Source organism: Lepidochelys olivacea, assembly GCF_965140295.1.
Source record: "Lepidochelys olivacea isolate rLepOli2 genome assembly, chromosome: 19".
In the NCBI taxonomy this organism is placed as follows: Eukaryota; Metazoa; Chordata; order Testudines; family Cheloniidae; genus Lepidochelys; species Lepidochelys olivacea.
In genome coordinates, this window is record NC_140429.1 from 7,688,987 (window position 1) to 7,707,573 (window position 18,587).

The 18,587-nt window shown below is 48.3% G+C and overlaps 1 protein-coding gene across 1 annotated transcript; it reads right to left on the reverse strand.

Annotated features, from left to right (window-relative positions):
- Nucleotides 1–205: 205 nt before the first annotated feature.
- HEYL (hes related family bHLH transcription factor with YRPW motif like) lies at nucleotides 206–12,444 on the reverse strand. The gene is made up of 5 exons (XM_084652382.1): nucleotides 11,918–12,444; nucleotides 7,413–7,479; nucleotides 6,465–6,548; nucleotides 5,052–5,133; nucleotides 206–3,559 (listed from the first exon to the last, which is right to left on the reverse strand). Exons 1-5 carry the CDS (start codon nucleotides 11,995–11,997, stop codon nucleotides 2,880–2,882), a joined length of 993 nt encoding a protein of 330 aa, XP_084508508.1. The 5' UTR covers nucleotides 11,998–12,444; the 3' UTR covers nucleotides 206–2,879.
- Between the last annotated feature and the right edge of the window lie 6,143 nt (nucleotides 12,445–18,587).

Consider the following 18,587-nt stretch of genomic DNA (forward strand, 5'->3'; position numbering starts at 1 on the left):
GGTTCTCCAAGAATCTGTACTGGGACCTGTACTGTTCATCATATTCATAAATGATCTGGAAAAGTGAGGTGGCAAAACTCAACTATTTTCAGTAATTTGGAATCATCTTCAAGTCCAAAGCTGACTGAAGAGTTGCAAAGGGATCTCATGTGACATCTCCAGCAAAACAGACTGTGACACAACAGCACATTTCACAACCATGACATGGGTTTGGAAGACTTTATTTGACACCTTTTGCTGGATGTCTGACAGCTCACAATGTTAACAGCTCTGCGCAGTGCAAAGTGTGGGCTCTAAGGCACAGACTAGCTCCAGGAACAACCAGTCCACAGGGAACTTCTCCGAACGGAATATTGGAATATTGGAATAAAGGAATATTGCATTCCCGATTGACTCTGCCACCTCAGGAAATGAGTGAGGACAAGTACCGGGGGCCAGGGGCATTTATGTGTATTGAGAGCAATCAGGAGGGACTCACTTCCAAAACAAGTCTGTCTGACCCATATACATTTAACATACGTATGTCAGATACACAGCTGTATCAATGCCACTGCTGAGCCACCAGTTCAATACACAACTGGCCACTTGCTTGACGTCTGGGATGGGGAGGGTCTGTTACATAAAAAGACACTACTCACTGTTCCCCCTTTGTTCCTTTCTCTGCTTTGCCCTTCCTGGCATGGCACCACTGACTCAGGCAAGGGTCACGTTGATGCAATTAGAGGGTATTCAACTGGACCAATGCCAGCTTCTGCATAAATCCAAGAAAATAAAAACACAGGTTCAGGGAAGAGGGGTCTTGCGTTGGTTTAAGTGGAGGTATACTGCCTTCTTATATGTTATATAAAATAATAATGCCAAGAGAAGTGCACCGGGGCAATAGACAGCCTGTGGCTAGGGTGGCCAGATGTCTTGGTTAGGAGGAACTGTTCTAGTCTCCCAACCCCTTCTGTGGAAACAGGCCCTGGTTCTCATAGACTCCATGGCCATCTGGTCACCAGATCACACCAACTGCCCTTCCTATGCTTCTGTTTTATATAAACAGCATTTCCTACACCCATTCGGGCAACTTCTGAGCACTCTCTTACTACTGCCACTTCTCAGCTGATTGCAGTAGGAACCAAATAATAATCATCATCCTTGGCATTTATATAGGATCGCACAGAGAGAAGACAAAGGCAGAGAAAGCTTTCAAGAGACAGAGGACATTCTAGGGGCTGGTCAAAAGCCCATGAAGTCAGTGGAAAGACTGCCATTGACTTCAGTGGGTTTGGGATCAAGTCCATGCAGAGAACATGGCGATAAAGAAAAAGGGTAGAGGTGGGCCTGGCGGAACAGGCTAGAAAATTTAATTAAGGATCTGGAAGTTGGTGAAAACAAAGGAGGAGCCTGGGGTAAAGGATGCTTTCTTCCACTCTTCCCTTTATGGTAATGTATTTTCATATGGGGAGGGAGGATTGATGGCTGAAGAGGGGAAGAGAGAAGGAAGGGTATCCTTTTTCCTCGTAGTTCAGCTCCCAAGTCCTCCCCTCCATGACAGGTGTCACTTCGGAAACCTGCTCCCTTACTCTGTAATGCTTCACTGGATGAGCAAGGTCTGTCTCTCTCACAGACATCTGAATTATCTACATAGGGAATCCCAAACAGCAGCTGGCAAAGGCATTTTGCACAGTAATGTCTGATACTCCCTCCTGAAAACATTCTGATAACTGCATTGATCTAAGCACAGGATCAGGCAAATGTTTCCGTAAATCAAGTTCGCTAGTGACACTTGGGAAGGCCCTGGTTTTAGGTAAAAGCCGAGCCACGGGAAATGAAAATGTGGACTGCACATAGTATTGAGGTCTTAAGTACAGGAAGTCCTGTGCTGGGATAATTCTTTGCAGCAGGAATGCATACTGGGTATCACAGGGTGTCAGTTCAGAGGGAGATGGGGAACTGTTACGTTTTCAGCCAAGTCGTCCCTCAGGGTTCTGTGGTTTTGAATCAGCTTGTTACGCATAATGTCAAGCTCTCCATTTTTAGAGATCAACAGAATGGGGCTGGCCAACGGAGAGGAACCTCCCAAGTGTCCTGACTGTTTACGGCAATCCTGATGGGGGTTGGGTTCAGTTATCAAAGGACAGTTTGTGTGCGTGTGGTAGATTGTCTCTATTACTCGCCGACATGTCTCACCTCACTTAGATTGTGTCAAACAACATGCTGAAGCTAGGAGGAAGTCAATGTTTGAAAGTCAAGGTGCAGGAGGGAATATCTTTTATTGGACCAACTTCTGTTGGTGAGAGAGACAAGCTTTCGAGCTGACACAGAATTCTTCTTCAGGGCTGGCCTGAGGAAGAGCTCTGTATAAGATGGAAAGCTTGTCTTGGTCACCAACAGAAGTTGGTCCAATAAAAGATATTCCCTCCCCCATCTTGTCTTGCTAACATTCTGGGACCTTCATGGCTACAACACCACTGCATACAAGTGTTAGAAAGTGTCACTGCTTGGGAGCTCTGTGTCTCCAGCAAAGTCAAATCAGTGCCAAGGCTGGTGTACATTTTTCAGACTGCAACAGTCAGCTCTACCAGGGCCTGGGCTGGAGAAGGGAAAGGTCTGAATTAGGATCTGTGTATAAACCTCACCCATAACCTTTAGTGGAGCTGTACACAGACAAATACATTCAGTTCAACAAAAAATCTGCAAACCTGAAATGGAAAAGAGGGAGACAGTGTGATGGGGAGGGAGGGAAGATGACGTGAGGAATAAGAAGGGATGGCAAGGTGAGGAGAGGATCCTTTATTTCTGCAAAGCAGGAAAGAAGCTGTTCATCGAAGCATGCTTTCTGAGCAGTGGCTGCTGATGATTTTTGTCTCCATTAGGATTTTGTCAGGGAGGGATCAGAAAGCCCCAATTTCAGTAGCCCAGGAGCGGCAGAGTCTGGAAGTTCCACCTCTGGTCCCTGGCCCCTGGGGAGAATCATTCAAAGCAGGAGGAGCTGTGTAAGAAGCAGGTGGTATGGGAACTCCAGGAGAGGTGGAGGAGAGCAGGAACGTTGCAATCTGGCTGCTCCTAGAGGTGGCATCTCTCAGGGCACCACTTGCTGATGGCACACTGGACATGGCACATGGGGTTGTTGATGTCACTGTGGGTCTAGCCCTCCGGGACGAAGAGGCCATCCTATTGGACAGGAAGTTTCGGCGGGCTGGCATGATGGCACTAGGAATTCGGCGAACGGGAGCCCTTCTCATGGTGGTACTTGGATAAGCCAGGGGGGAAGCAGTCAAGACAGCTAGACCCGGGACAACCTCCCTCCTGGGTATTAGTACTTGATTGGCGGGGGCTGTGGAATTGTGGAGGAATGACCAGGGCCACATCTGAAAGGGCAGAAGGGAAGTGGCCATAGGCGAAGGCTCCATTTCAGCAACATAATTATTCAGGTGGGAGAGGAGTCGTAGCCGGATAGGATCAGCACCGTTTTGTCCCTCAAGGATACCAAGGTATCTGACAACTTCAGTGAGGCATTCACGGAAGCCGATACTCCTGTAATCCACAGCCAGGGCTCGGGCATCTAAGAACCCTGGGAGAAAAAGACATATATAGCAGCATGTCCACCAAGAGCACAGACAACTGATTTCACTACAAATTTTAACGTAATTGCGCATTTAACCTGAGGAATTTGCCGCCCCATGATATTATTGAAGCAAATAGCCGGGTGAGCTTGAAAAAAGAATTTGATGTTTACATGAATAAGACTAGCATCTGCAGTTACTCTAGCTAGGATAAAATGATCAGGGCCATCAATGTTCTTGGTTCAGGGCATAAACTGATCACCAGCCAGGATCAGGAAGTAATTTCCTTTTAATTCTGTCACTGGCTGCTACTGGAGGCAATATTCTGGACTAGCTGAGTCTCTTCTGGTATGGCCATTCCTAGACCAGCAGGTTGTGTGGTGTCTACTTCGCAATGGACAGCTTAATGGCCCCTCCCTGCATTTAGAGACAACTGTTTGACTCTGTTACTCATATTTTATTTAAACAGATGTCCAACTGGAGGATACGAGACAGTCTCAGACCTAAGACTATTGGCTCTAGAGAGCCCAAAGCCTTGGATTGTGGAGACAATCAATGAGGCACAATAAAACTACCAATTGTTCCTTCAGTCTCTTTCTTTCTTGGGCTTCCCGAGAGGATGGGCAATAAACCAGAGAGCGCAACCAGCATGGACAAAATACTGCACCACTTCACATTTTGGGGACCCTGTTGACACCATGTTTCAGCCTTGTAGCATAGTCAAGCTGAGTATTTAAACAATGTTCCTAGACCATGATGTAACTCTGCTAAAGTCCACAGTCTAGTCCCATCTACCCAGCGAGACAGAACTGTGTTTTAATCGAGTCAGAGGTTTACTGTGTTGAAACTGAGATCCCCGCCAGAGTCACTGGGCAAGCGGAGAATGGGAACTTTGCTCTTGCGGACGACGTGTATCCCCTTGTGTGTTACAAACTGTTAGATGGGGGGGTGGAAAAAGGCATGTTTCTATGCCGAGTCACTAACCAGACTCCAGGCAGTGCCAGGAAATGTATCCCAATGGGATGTGGAGGAGGCAGACTTTGGTTTGGAAGCCAGATCCATTTGCAAGCATGACTAAGTGTGTAGCCTTGCCCGGGTCTGTGTGCATAGCTGTCGCTGTTCTGGGAGTTGGCTGCCTTTTCTGTGGTAACACGGGACACACCATATGGCACACCTCAGTCTGCCAAGGCCTAAATGTGAGACCCTGACCCATATGCAGGAGAACAAATAGTAGCACTGGAAGTGGAAAGTCTCCCCATGGGAGAGCCGCTTCCTTTCAAAAGCAAACACCAAATAATTTCTATAACCTTCGTGTTAATGATTTCTGGAGTAAACAACGGACAATAAGAATGGGACGCTGCTCTCAGAGTCAAGGGTGAATTTTCCTCCCCTCAAAAGAAATCCTGTCCCCCTAGGGGAGATCAGTGGGAGTCTTGCCATTGCTTTTAATACAGCCAGGATTTCACCCTCAGTACACACGTTTACAGAAGCGGTTCTCACCTGTTCCTCCAGTGGCATGAAGCATTTTTAAATGGTCCACTGTCATTTGCAGGATCTCTGCCTTCTCCAGCTTGGAGGAGCCCTGTGTATTGAAAGCAGGGAGGGGCAGAGAAAGAGAGACTATCAATCCACTGTTTTAAAATCTAGGATTCCATCTCATTAAGGGAGCCATCAGCAAGGGGACCTGAACTTTCCAGAAATGGGCAGATGAACAGATTCAGGGTTTGGATTCAGACTCATCTCGAATCAAGTGGTAAGGAAAATGGATCTCCCCTCAAAAGATGCTGTGAGGCAAACTGAAAATCTCTGTTTCCGTTCGTCCCTGCTGCAGCTAAATGTCTTTTATTCTCCATAAGGTTTCCTGGAAGATTTATTACCACCCTATTTTACCACCTACTTATCCTCTGAGTGATAATAATTTAGAGCGTTTATGGGGTTTTCAACCCTGAAGAATCCTAACAGGATCTACAGACTGTATTTAACAATTACCCATCAGTGAAATGCAGACACCTCTGGGGTGGAATGCAGCAGTCATTGTGCGCCGTTGACATTACGTAACACTTTGGAGCTGGACCAGTGAAGAATAACATCTCCAAATGTAGTTGCAGAAGGAATTTAGGTAAACAGAATGGCATTACCCAAGTTACAATCTGAGCACGACTCTTGGGTTTAGCACCCCAACTGGGAAAAGTACCCTGAGAGGTTTGGGGCCTTTAGATAAACAGATGTTAACAGGGGACAAAAAGAAACAACAATCACATATGCCGGACATGTGACTTGGATTTCAGGAGATCTTTTCACAGAGAATGGGTAGGACCTTGTTTTTAGATCTCATCCAGAAGACAGCAGCTGCTTAAGCATTAGGGCAGCATTGGCGACTCAGAGAGAGGAATGCTGCCTACTCCATCACCAGCATCTCTTTCTGCAGCACCAGCTGGTGGTCCTCAGATCTCCTACCCAAGCTCTGACTGCTGTCCAACCCAAACCCTGCTCAGCTAATGAGAGCTAATTAAACTAATGCCTAGGGTGAAATGGCTGTAAAAGCAAGATGCCTCCCAACCATTGAACCACAACCCTGATTTGGGCTGCCTGAAGATAATTTACTCTGCTGATATGACCCCTCTCTGAATGTTTGTTCATAAGCACCAGAAGGTCTTTTCTTTAACATAAGAACATAAAAGAATGGCCCTACTGGGCCAAATCAAGGGTCCATCTAGCCCAGTATCCTGTCTTCTGACTCTGGCCAATGCCAGGTGCCCCAGAGGGAGTGAACAGAACAGGCCATCATCAAGTGATCCATCCCCTGTTGCTCATTCCCAGATTCTGGCAGACAGAAGCTAGGGACACCATTGCCTTTCTTAAAACTATAAGCCCCTGGGGGGAAAATGGTCACGTCTAACATTCTTCACGTACCTGCTTCTCAAAGGCAGTGGGGACTAAACGCCGCAGTTCAGACAGGCTGCTGTTAATACGGTCACGGCGCCGTTTCTCAATGATCTACAAAATAATTCCATTCAGAGGAGCGTAGCTGGGCCCCATATCCCATAATCATTTTTAGACATATACCTCCCATTTCTAGAATGCCTTCCATCTAGGGATCTCAAATTCTTTAACAAGCACTGGTTAATGGAGCCTCATAGCCCTCCATGGGGTACAGATTGTCCCCCATTTTTAATATCTACAATTTTAGATAGGCACTTTTCATTAAATGAAATAAATCAGTGTTACCAATGGAGAAACTGAGGCATGGGGTGGGGGGAGTTAAATGACTTGCCCAACAACACTTGGGGTGGGATCCCAACCCCTATAGGGTGGATAAAAGGGCCAGAGCAGCATTAACATGCCCGACAAGCCCCAGTTGCCACTGAGGACAATTTCTCCAGTGAAGGCAGGGTGGAGGAAAAGCTGTACCTTCAGAGGACCCCATCACAAGGGACGTGCTAGACACAGGGCAGCATCATGCAGCCCTAGGGAGATTCCAGCCAGTGCAGGGTCCAGAGGGCAGCTCAGGGAGGATGCTGTGACTTAGGCCACCAAAGCTAAGTTATGCCTGGAGCCTCTCCAGGCCCCAGAAGAGCCCAGCCCCCAGAAGAGCCCATCTCTGGTGTTGTAGAGTTGGAAATAGAAGCCTCTTTCCTATACTGTTCTAACACTGCTTCTCCCTTGGGATATGGAGCTCACCTTCGTTAACAATAGAGATCCATGAGACAGAAGGGTTACAACGGCCCATTTCTTTGCTGAACTATAGCTTACTCGGTAATGAGCATTAAAAACCTTACAGCATTCACATGTCCTCAGTCTGTGCATGCCACTGACGGGCACAATATGGCTGTTAGGTTTTGTAGCATAAATGCTACTCACCCCTCTCCGCTTCTTCCTGGCTTGTATCTGAGATGTGGTGGTGGGAGAAACAGCCCTGGATACTTGGCTGTATAGAAAGAAGAAGAAGAAAAAAAGGGAGTGGGGAGGTGTTTCAGCTGCTGTCTATTTGTTAACCACACACACAGACTTTACACCCACTCTCCACATGGGATTTCCCACGTAGAAGGGAGTCTTGAGATTTCTGTACCATTTTAAGCACAGTCTACTTAGAGCTAAGTAAAGTGGGAGGTGGCAAGGGGAGCTGGGTGGGACTTGGGATCTCTCCTCCCTGAAAATGCCCATCAGACTGCAAGAGTTTTCTGGCAGGCCGTTCTGCTAAGAGGCATATATTGTCTTTTGGTATCAAAATAGACAGCATCTTCCTGACTTGTTGCAAAAGCAAAGATCTGATCTTTAGAGTCCCTGGTTTTCTCTGTTCTTCCAGGTTTCAGATCTCTTTTATAAACCTGCAGCATTTTATACCATCATTGTGATAATGGATCCGAGCACCCACAGCTCCCACTGATGTAAGGAGGAGTCAGGGAACTCATGCCTCAGGATCAGGCCTGGTGACAGCATTTATGTGGTTGGTCAGAGCTTTCCTGGATCATGCAATTATTTCCCTGAGAAGAACACTTCTTGCAGCTGCATGTTTGCTTCTCCTGTGACAGACATAAAGTTATCCTGGATTCCCCAGGGCAGTATCTGGTTAGACAGCAAACAGCTGAAAGGTAAACTTTTAAACGGACAAAACCAGTTGCTCCCCATAATTAGAGGGACTGGAGCACCATAGAGATGGAGCTCAGCTGTGAAGGCGGAAGTAGGTAGAAAATGCCTCGTTACATTACTCAGCACAGTGATCACTGCCTGCCAATAGACAGTCCCTGAAGGCGCTGTTGTCCCCAACCAGATGTCACAAGCTGCAGTGTAGAAGCCCCGGAAAAAGAGATCTAGAATGGGAAAAACTAGGGGAGACTGCTCTTCAGACCTTTCATCAGCTGAGACCCAAAGGTGAGACAAAAGACCCAAAGTAATGGTGCAGGAAGCACAATACAAGGGGAGGTCAAATCTTTAATATAAACAACATTTTCATCATCTCACTGTTACAATTCTGCTGTATAATGCAGGAAAATAAATGCAGGATAAGAGCAGCTTTGCATGGGACATAGGTACGTTTGGATTTCAAAGGAAGCATATCCTTTAGAGGGACAGACAGATAGAAGATGGGGGACTTCACAGATGTGGAACCCATGTGTATGTTTGAGAGAGAAGCTACAAAAGTCCTCTGCTTGACTTATCTCCCGTGGTCCTTGGGAGACTTTTCTCTCAACCCCAGCTCCTGAAACTGACCAACTGCTGGACTGTTCCTGCCTCTTGAGACATTTGAAGCAAAGATGATAAAATCTAAACACAGTTTACAACATTCTCCAGTACAGACATCCCAAGGGACCTGAAGAGCAAATAAGAAATATACGTCTGGAAAGGGGTTTGGGTTCACTCCATCAAACCACAATATTTTTCAGTTTGACAGAGCATTTTAATGGCAGAACCTGTTAAATAAATCTCTGTAGGCAGAGTGTGTTCTGCATAACAGGCCAAAACCTAGAATGAGCACGGTCCATTAAAAGTACATTTTGTTAGGCACAAGGTGGGGGGTTTCCAGAAGTTGATTCACTATAATTCTTCTTCCATATGGCAAGAGAAGTGATTAGTAACATTCAAATAACCAAGTCCACATTAGTGAGCCAGGGCAAGAGGGCAACCTTCACATGGTGCGTCTGTTATATGTTATTGATTAACACAATGAATGTCGTCAAAAGGCTACTGGACATGGATTTGTTGATCTCTCAGTACGAGTAACAATGTTTCACATAAATCACACACAATGACAAACTCTTACCTTAAGTACCATCTCATATACCCCATTTTTTGTAGTCTTTCCATGCCTGCTGCGTGTTTTCCCTGTGTCTATGTGTATACTCTGTTTGTGTGTGTGCATGGTGAGAGAGTGGACATGGGAGAGCATTTGCATGTGCTCACAGCAAGGAGTATTTACTCTTATTTGTACTGTTGTATGTGGGATTGTGTGTGTATATATGGTACAGGGATGTGATTTGATGTGCAGTATGGGTGTGTGGTGTATGTGTCCAATAGAACTCACTAACAGTCAGTTTGAATACCCTGAACCTCCATTTGTAGGAAAGTAGAAAGTCCCATTTTGTTTGAATGCATTGCTCTTTGCAAACTGCAGTTCCAGACACTGGACGGATGGATTTGGCTTACTTCAAAAGGGTTTCTTCCATTTGACTGAGGAATTTAAGGCGATTTGGTCTAAGTTTCTGGAGGACTATGACTGATACATTTCTTGTTGTCTGACTTTATCATTTGTAGTATTGTTCAGCTGGCTATTTAATAAACAAAAATAATCACTTTCAATCTGTACCAACCTTCAGCTCAGGATCTCTGCCGTTTACAAACCCGAGTTAATTATGCTTTGCAATGCCAGCAGCTTATCCCCAAAGTCACACAGCAAATCAGTGGTGGAGTCGGGAATCAAACCCCAAACTCCTGACTTACTGTCCCAAATTACTCCAAGCTCTAGGCAACACTCCCCACTTGGCGGTGTTTCTCTTTGCCTGCTACATTTCTTACACTAGTACATTACTTAGGTTGTAAACTTGTCAGGGCAGGAACTGTTCTTTCGTTACGTGCTGGGTGCTGTACAAACACAATGGGGCCCCTACCCACCACCCACAGTATAATAAATAATATAACAATCATAATGTTATGTTTTACATCTTGCTTTGGAAATACATATTTTCAATTGCAACAGAGATCAACCCTATCTCTATGGTTGTTCCCTGACATAAATGATTGAGACGGTTCCACTATGTACTGTTATGTCCAACAGTGTGTTGTAAGACAGACTGTGGCGTTGTGCTGTATAGATCTGTGATGTGATATATGACATGTGCGTTGGGAGGGTGGATGATATACGGATACACTCCATAGTTGTGTTACCGCTGGATGCATGTGTGCTATGTATTTGTCTAACGCCACTAACGTGTGTTATGTGTTGGGTAAATTGCTCTCTGTTGCCTGTACGGTGCCGTGTAACGCTGAGTGCTAATATCAGCAAGTACTAATGTTCTTTAGGGCCTAATTCTGCGAGAATCTGAGCATATCCCGCTGAGGCACCTAGCAAGAGATGCTCACAGAATGAGGCCATGGGTGATTTCTGTATTCAAGCTATCAAGCAGCGAAGGGTTTATTTCTATGGGTGCACTGGGGGATACTGGGCTGTAGACATGAGTGTTCACATGCAACTGATGCATAAGACAGAGAAGAAAACAAGTTTCAGAGTGCTTTGCACATTCCTCCTCTGTCTGTTTCCACGGGCAGTGCCTGGGCTGCTGGCAAACAGATGACACAGCGTGGGAACACAGTGCTTTGAGGAACAGCAGCAAGGCTCCCTTAACATACAGAACTGCAGTGATCAGGGACCTTGCAAAGAATTAAAATAGCACCGTAGAGGGGGAAATCGCACAGGGCCAGCTCCTTTCCTTTAACCGTCCTCCCAAGCTGCAGAGTGCTCGAGCCTGAGAGGAGCCCAGGTGCTGAAACTCAGCTCCCTCAATGGGTAATGTCCATTGCTAACATTATTTGGTTTGTACAATGTAAAAAACTCGTACCGCGGGAAAACCACAATCCCTCCCGCATTCAATAAAGAGCAAATGAACCTTGGCCTAACCGGGCAATGGGTGCATTATGACTCCATGGGCAGAGTGTCTAGTACAGGACAAACTCACTCATCCAAAATTCTTTGGGAGGTTTCAGATAAACAGCACTGCAGATTATAGATACTGGCCCTTGCATTGGGGGAGCATACATAGCTGTCTCTTGGGGAGCTAGGAGCTTGGGTTAAAAAAGGTGAGATTATTCCTTTCCCTTAGCCATGATGGGAGAGTGGGAAATCAGTTGCATTAGCCTTAGCCTTTCCTCCAAGGCTGGCAGTTCACTATCCCTTCACTGGGGGCTGGGGTGAGTTTCTGTCCCTTGCTTTCCAGCTGTGAGGTTTATGATGATGATTAACCCTGGTCATTCGCACTTTCCAGTCCCAGAGCATTGCACAAATCATCCTCACACCCTCCCTGGCCATTCTGGGATTAGCCCAAGTTCACAGAGGCGGGTCAGCCTGTGGCCCCAAGTGGGTGGCCTGGCTGAGATGGGAACTCCCAGTGCTTGGCTCTGGAGCTGCTGGAAGGACCCTGCTGGGCTCTAAACCCACCTCCCCGGTGCATAGGTGCTGGAACTAGGGGGGTGGCCGCCCCCCACTCCCTGGAAGTGGCTTCCATCATCTCCAGGGTTTACAGTTTGGTTCAGGGGCTCTCAGCCCCCCCACTGTGCAAATTGCTCCAGCCCTCCCTGCCCCAGTGCACCCTGACCCCCATGCCAGCCCCCCCCCGCACTGCCCCTCCCATGTGCCCTGACCTGTCCCTCCTTACCTGTATTCCTCCTCTTTGCCCACGTCTATGGTCCCGTCCGACTCCGAGCCCGACCAGCTCTCCTCGCTCAGCCGCTTCATCCTCCGAGACAGCGGCGGGCAAACAGCCTCCCCGCACGTTGGGGTCTATGGGGGGGGTTGTCCCGCACGTGGGGGCGATCGGGGGTCTATGGGGGGGGGAATGGCTGTCCCGCACCCTCCCCGCACGTGGGGGCGATCGGGGGTCTATGGGGGGGAGGCTCTCCCGCACCCTCCCCGCACGTGGGGGCGATCGGGGGTCTATGGGGGGGGGAATGGCTGTCCCGCACCCGCGGGGGTGGATAGGGTCCGTCGGGGGGGGTGGAAAGGGGAGTTGGGAGCTGTCCCACCCTGGCCGGGCGCTGTGCGATCGGTCCCGTCTCCGCGGCCCTGCTCCCCTTCTGGCTGTAGGAAGGGAAGAGACCCAAGCCCCCCCCCCCGCGCCCCCGCCGGGCTGGGAAGAGGAAATCGCCCCCGACGCCTACGGGCAGCTCCTCCGCCCGCTCCCGTCCGGCCCCGTCTCGCTCTGCCCGGCACGTCCCTCGCCCCGCAGTGTCGGATCGCTCGGCTGCTCCGGCTTTCCCAGGTTCCCACTCCCCTCCCTGCCCCCGCCTTCCTGTCAAAGGAGCAGCCCGTGTGAACCGGCCCGGCCCCCCCCCTTCCCCTCGCCCCCCTGCCCGCCTCGGTGATTGGTCCCCGCCGCGGTTTAAAGGGACCAGTGACCTCACTGGCAACAGAAAACCGTGGGAAAGCGATGGGCCTGATAAAGGCCTGGCTTGTTGCAGGGAAAAATCAACATCCCGCCCCTCACGCACAGCCGTCGGCGGGGCTCCAGCGGGTCCGGAGCCCTGGGATTCAGATGCAAACCAGCTTGGCCTAAGCTCTGGGCGGTTTTCAAAGGGCAGAGGCTGGGCTGGTGCTTTCAGTCCTAATCAGGTCATAAGAACATAAGAAGGGCCAGACGGGGTCAGACCAAAGGTCCAGCTAGCCCAGTCTCCTGTCCTCTGACCGGCCAAGGCCAGGTGCCCCAGAGGGAGTGAACAGAACAGGGAATCACCCGGCCACCCCTCATGTCAGGTGCCCAGGACTGGAGCTCCAGCCGACTCTGGGGCTCAGACACTCCGAACCCCATCTAGCTGCAGTTCAGATCCGGTATTCTTCCCAGCCCGCTCTCCCTGCCCCACCTCTCTTGGCTTGCGGCTCTTCCTTCGTGACACTGGGGCCCCGATCCTCGGAGGTACGTAGGTTCCTAATTTCCATTGCACTCATTGGGAGTTAAGAGCCTAGCTCCCTACCCTTTGTATTCTCTTGTGAAAAACCACAGGCCCCTGTGATAAATGGCTTTTTTCATCTCTTCTTGGCCACCTCACCTGCACTCTGCCCTCTAACCCTGCACACTCTAACCTCTCAAATCCTTGAGCAGCTTCCAAGCAGCTGCTATTAAAGCAAAGAAACCTGCCAACTAATTTCTACCTTCTTTCCTGCAAATGGGGCCTTTCCTCCAGAATTACTCAGCGTACATCTCAGATCAGTGTCACATTCCACAGAGCTGGGTGGGGGATTATTTTCCCCCCTCGTGGAAGTTTTTGATATTTTGGAAATTGTTCCCACCCTGAATTGGGACCTAAAGTCAAAATCTCAAACATTTTTGGCCACTGGGGGAAAAAAAAACAACAGTTTGGGTCATTCAAAATGTTTTGCCTCAATAATTTTGAACTGGTGTGTTTTCAATTTTGACCCCCCCCCTTTTTAAAACTATATTTTAGCTTAAATTTGAAAACAAGAAGCTGTTTCAAACTGGAAAGCCAGACTGCTTCATTCTAAAAATGTCAAAATGAAACATGTCAACAATTTTAAAACTTTTTTTTTTTTTAGTAGAACAATACATTGCAACTGACCTGCAAAACGCTTCATTTCTGATGATTTGGCATTTTCTGATGAAAAAAACCACAACATTTTATGGAAAAATTCCCAACCAGCTCCATTCAGGGCTGATTTAAGGTTTGGTAACTCATGAACCATTCAGAAGAGGAACCAGGGCTTCATTCCGACAGAGAGGAGCTGGGATTCCCCACTATCCAATGGGATAGAGTATTTGTTTCTAGCAAGGATAAATTGGGAGGTATTGGCCCTTAAAAGCATGACACAAGTTACAGAAAAGCTCTTTTCATGAGAAGAAAAGGAGGACTTGTGGCACCTTAGAGACTAACCAATTTATTAGAGCATAAGCTTTCGTGAGCTACAGCTCACTTCCTCAGATGCATATCGTGGAAACTAGGCAGTTTCCACGATATGCATCTGAGGAAGTGAGCTGTAGCTCACGAAAGCTTATGCTCTAATAAATTGGTTAGTCTCTAAGGTGCCACAAGTCCTCCTTTTCTTTTTGCGAATACAGACTAACACGGCTGCTACTCTGAAACCTATCTTTTCATGAGGTTTCTAGTTGTACATTTTCTCTCTACCTGAGGCTTGGGCATCTAGACTCATGTTACTACAGCCCTTGGATTTCTATGCAGAAGGATATGAAAAATAGTGCACCAAACTTTTTCAAAACTCTCCAAACCAGGCTGTACATAAAAGGCATGTCATAAACAGAATGAAGAAGGGTGTGCTGTCTCATACAGGGTCCCTTGCCCCTTCTTTGGGTCCATCTGCATAACTCACTTATGATTTACCCACTCACAAGTAATGATGTAATGGCAAAAGAAAATGTCAGTCACCAGTGGTTGGAACAATTTGCAGCCCTCTCACTCCTAGGAATATCAGCCCTAGGATGGATATCATGTTACTGCTTTGAACGCTAGTTCAGTTACTGTCGTCTACATGGCAATCCCATATCTAATTAGGTTAGTGCCAGGATATACGGGGGAATCTGTCTCATGCCCTGCTTTCTATTTCAATGGGCTATAGAGACAGGTTGGGTTATTTCAGCACCCTTTTTCATTCAGTCCTGCATCCGCGTGTCCCATCCTGCCTTGGAGGGCCTCCCTTCTGGGTAAGAAGGGAATTCACCCTCCATGCTCATTCATTCCTGGGCCTTCTCTAAGCATCATTATCTGGGTTCAATCGTAGAGTAATTGGCAACATGTTCTTCTAGGATTACTCTTCATTATGGACAGAGCAGAGGCCATGAAAGTCACTTCTCTTGTAATCAGATCCCTAGTCTAGCCTGTGCTCCTGGAGAGTAATTTATAATCACTCCTGCTAAATCGTTGGGGATTGTTAGAGTGATCCGAGCCACCCCAGGATTAGCCGCTCTGTAGAACAGCAGGAAACAGATACTGTGCTGAGCCCACTCACAGCTGGGTTCAATAGAGACTACAGGGAAAGATTACGGGGAATTAGCTGCAGGACAGGGGGGTGCAGGTGTAAATAACTATTGTTCCTTTGTCTGGCTAGGGAGTGTGTGTAAATGTACACACTGGACACACGGAGAAATCAGTGAGGGGTCTGAGGTGAAACACTTATTTTGTTGTCCACTCCCGGTGCTTTCGGTGCTTTCTTTTGTGCTGTTTTGAGCCAGGCTGGGTAAGATTCCCACCAAGGCTAAGAAGAGAACAGAAATCTGGCTTTGCATACTGTTCCTCACCTGGGGGCTAAGGATCCACTGGCTCAAAACGTCTTTTGCTGCTATTAAATGGCTAGTTCGAGTCACTAAATCATGAAAAATGCCTCCGACCACTACTGACCTGCTCTTATCCATCACTATAGGGGCCTGCCACCTCTTTGCCTGCAGTAGGGTGTATTCAAGGAACGCGAGCTCTTGGAGTTCCCAGTGTCTCTAGAAGAGAAGTGGATTTGTGAGAAGCTCGTTCCCACGTTCAACAGGACCGTAGACAAAAGGAGATCAGCGCAGCTCATTACGAAGCTCTTAGAACTCCATACGCCAGCAGAATAGAAGATTAGTCAGAGTTTTCGACAACCTGCCAGAGAAGAAACTCAGTCACCAAGGCAATGAGTTTTCCTGGCTCATTCCCACTGCCAGGCAGGTCTCTCATCAAACTTTTGAACTTTCAGGTATGGGAGCAGCTTCCCCTGATGTTTTTAGGAACTTCTCCTTCCTAAATGCTCTTCCCTCTCCAGTGACTTTCCTCATTTCACAACCTATCCCGGGTGTTTCTAGAGTGCCCTATGACCTAACACATGCTGTGTTTCTAGAGTGCCATATGATCCCTGGCCCCACCTTGTGCCTCTCCTGCCCCCAGCTGTGTGGCAATGTCCCATGTGTATTGGCTCACCAAGACCACCATTGCGGGGTCACCATCTCAAAAAAAAATCTGGTTTTAATTGTCCATCAAGACAGCAATACAAGTGACCTCACAGGTAAAGGGAGACCAGTGTTAGAATTGCTCATGAAAAACCCTCATTTTTAGGGGACTTAATGTCTCAGGGAACTGGCCACGGAATACGGAGTCCTTCACCGCTATCTCTAGTGCATATTGGGATTAGGTGGGTAGTAACAGTCAGTGTTGCCCAAGGTGAAACAAGTTGTTGATTGTAAGTTGAGTTTCTAGGGGATGGGTAGCAGCAGCATAGAATCTACCCATCAATCACAACCGGCTCTAAATAGCAAGCCCATTTCCAAGGCCAGAATGCCAAGGAATGAAGAAGCCACCAAGATGCATGACCCCCCCTTGCTGGAGAAGTAGAAGTAAATGATTCCAACCCCCAGGACTTTTCAAGCTGGCACCTTTCGCTGGCACTACAATTAGACAAACAAACCAGCCATAGCTTTGGGATTCCTGCCTCCCCTCCTCCCCCCCTTCAGCTCTGGGAAATGTCCCCAGAGAGCTGCCAGCTGTGAAAAGCTGCAGCAGCTGGAATGTGGGAGTGAGGGCAGAGCTGATGGAAATAAAAGAGGGGGCAAGCAGAGCATATCTGTTACCTTCTGGTGAACCGACACCTCCGGTTTAACCCCGTACATGCCTGGAATACCCTGTCCACACATCTTCTGTCAACATCAACTCCTAACCTCAGGTTCCACCATGGACTGCCAGATCAACAGCTGTAATGTCAAGAGTGGGGGCCTCACAGGGGTCTTTGGGACAGGATTCCTGGCTGCAAGCATGGCATCACGGTGGGGAAACTTTCTTATTCAGTGCTATTCGTGTTCTGTGGATAAACAGGCCTTCATGGGAGCTGAGAGAAACAGACATCTGAAGAAGTGGGTTTTTTACCCACGAAAGCTTATGCCCAAATAAATCTGTTAGTCTTTAAAGTGCCACCGGACTCCTCGTTGTTTTTGAGAGGAAACATACAGGCTATTAGATGATTTTTGGATGAAAGTTTTCTTGAATGGACAAAATTTAATCTCTGTGTTTGGTCAGGTCTGGGACACTGCCAGAGGGAGATTGCTTACAGTGACACAGATCCAGGGACGCTCAAAATGTTAAACTCCCACGGCCCACACACCAACACAGTATGGAGCAGGCACAGTAAACTATCAGAGACAGACAAGAGAGAAAATTAAACCCCCTAAGACAGCTGTGCACAAGATCACCTTTCCCAAGGTGACAGGTTTCGGAGTAGCAGCCGTGTTAGTCTGTAACCACAAAAAGAAAAGGAGGACTTGTGGCACCTTAGAGACTAACAAATTTATTTGAGCATAAGGTGAATGCTTACCAAGATCTCTGGCTGCAGAGCACACAGCTGAAATGATTGGCGCCATTCTCCTTTCGGCACGGCTGTGTTGTCATGTTGTGTGCATGTGTCCTTGCAGGCAGTGACCGTGGCTGGGTCTGGCTTCTGAGCACATCCCTGCTCCTGGCATCACCAGTCAGGCCGATCAGCCCTAAGCCCCCTGGCACAGGAAGTGTGAAGCTCCACCTGTCGGGCTCTCACCCCCTGGCGTGCGGGGGCAGTGTGGAAGGTTCTGTTATCACGGTACCGGGGAGAGGAATTCTGCTTGATAAGACAGCGCTCGCCCCTCAGAGCCAGCGCCCAGGGCCTGTCTAGAACCCACTTCAAAGTGTCTGTCACCAGCACTGGCCCAAACTGCCTGACACGGAGCGGCTGGCAGCTCTCACTGCACCGCACAGATGAGGTGTAATACAAGACAGAACAGTGGGATGAGCCCAAAGCTCCACCCCAAACTGTCTATAGAGGCAGTGTGGCCTTGTGGATAGCTGACTGGGACTCAGAAGGACCTGGTTTCTAGTCCCAGCTCAGCCACTGGCCTGCTGGGTGACCTTAGGTGAGTCACTGCCCCTCTCGGTGCCTCAGTTTCCCTAGCTGTTAGATTGGGGTAATGATACTGACCTCCTCGGTCAAGTGCTCTGAGAGCTGACGAAAATCGCTAGGTAGTATTATTATTCTAGGAAAGATCCCCATTACTAGCGTTACAGTAGCATCCAAGGCCCCAGAAGAGCTCAGGGCCCTGCGTGAGCTGAGAGCATCGAGCAAACCTAAAACAAACGGACAGTCCCTGCCCCAAGGAACTTACTGGGTGGAAACAGGGCTGCCCCTCCCTCACCTGGGAACCATGCCAAGCAGTAATGATGGGGCCTCAGGGGAACCCTGGAGGGCAGTGGGATAAGGATTTTCCAGGTGAAGATGAGTCCCGCAGCGAGCAAAATGGGCTCAGCCACCTGGCTCCTGGGAAGCTGTACCGGAGCTCACTGGTTCGAATGCCAGCAGGTGTCCATTACTGCCCT

Excerpts from the sequence above, each read along its gene's own strand:
- HEYL (XM_084652382.1), bottom strand. The coding sequence starts at position 11,997 with ATGAAGCGGCTGAGCGAGGAGAGCTGGTCGGGCTCGGAGTCGGACGGG. Across the intron at positions 7,480-11,917 it reads GGCAAAGAGGAGGAATACAG|CCAAGTATCCAGGGCTGTTT; the intron begins GTAAGGAGGGAC and ends CTTTCTATACAG. Across the intron at positions 6,549-7,412 it reads CCAGGAAGAAGCGGAGAGGG|ATCATTGAGAAACGGCGCCG; the intron begins GTGAGTAGCATT and ends ATTATTTTGTAG.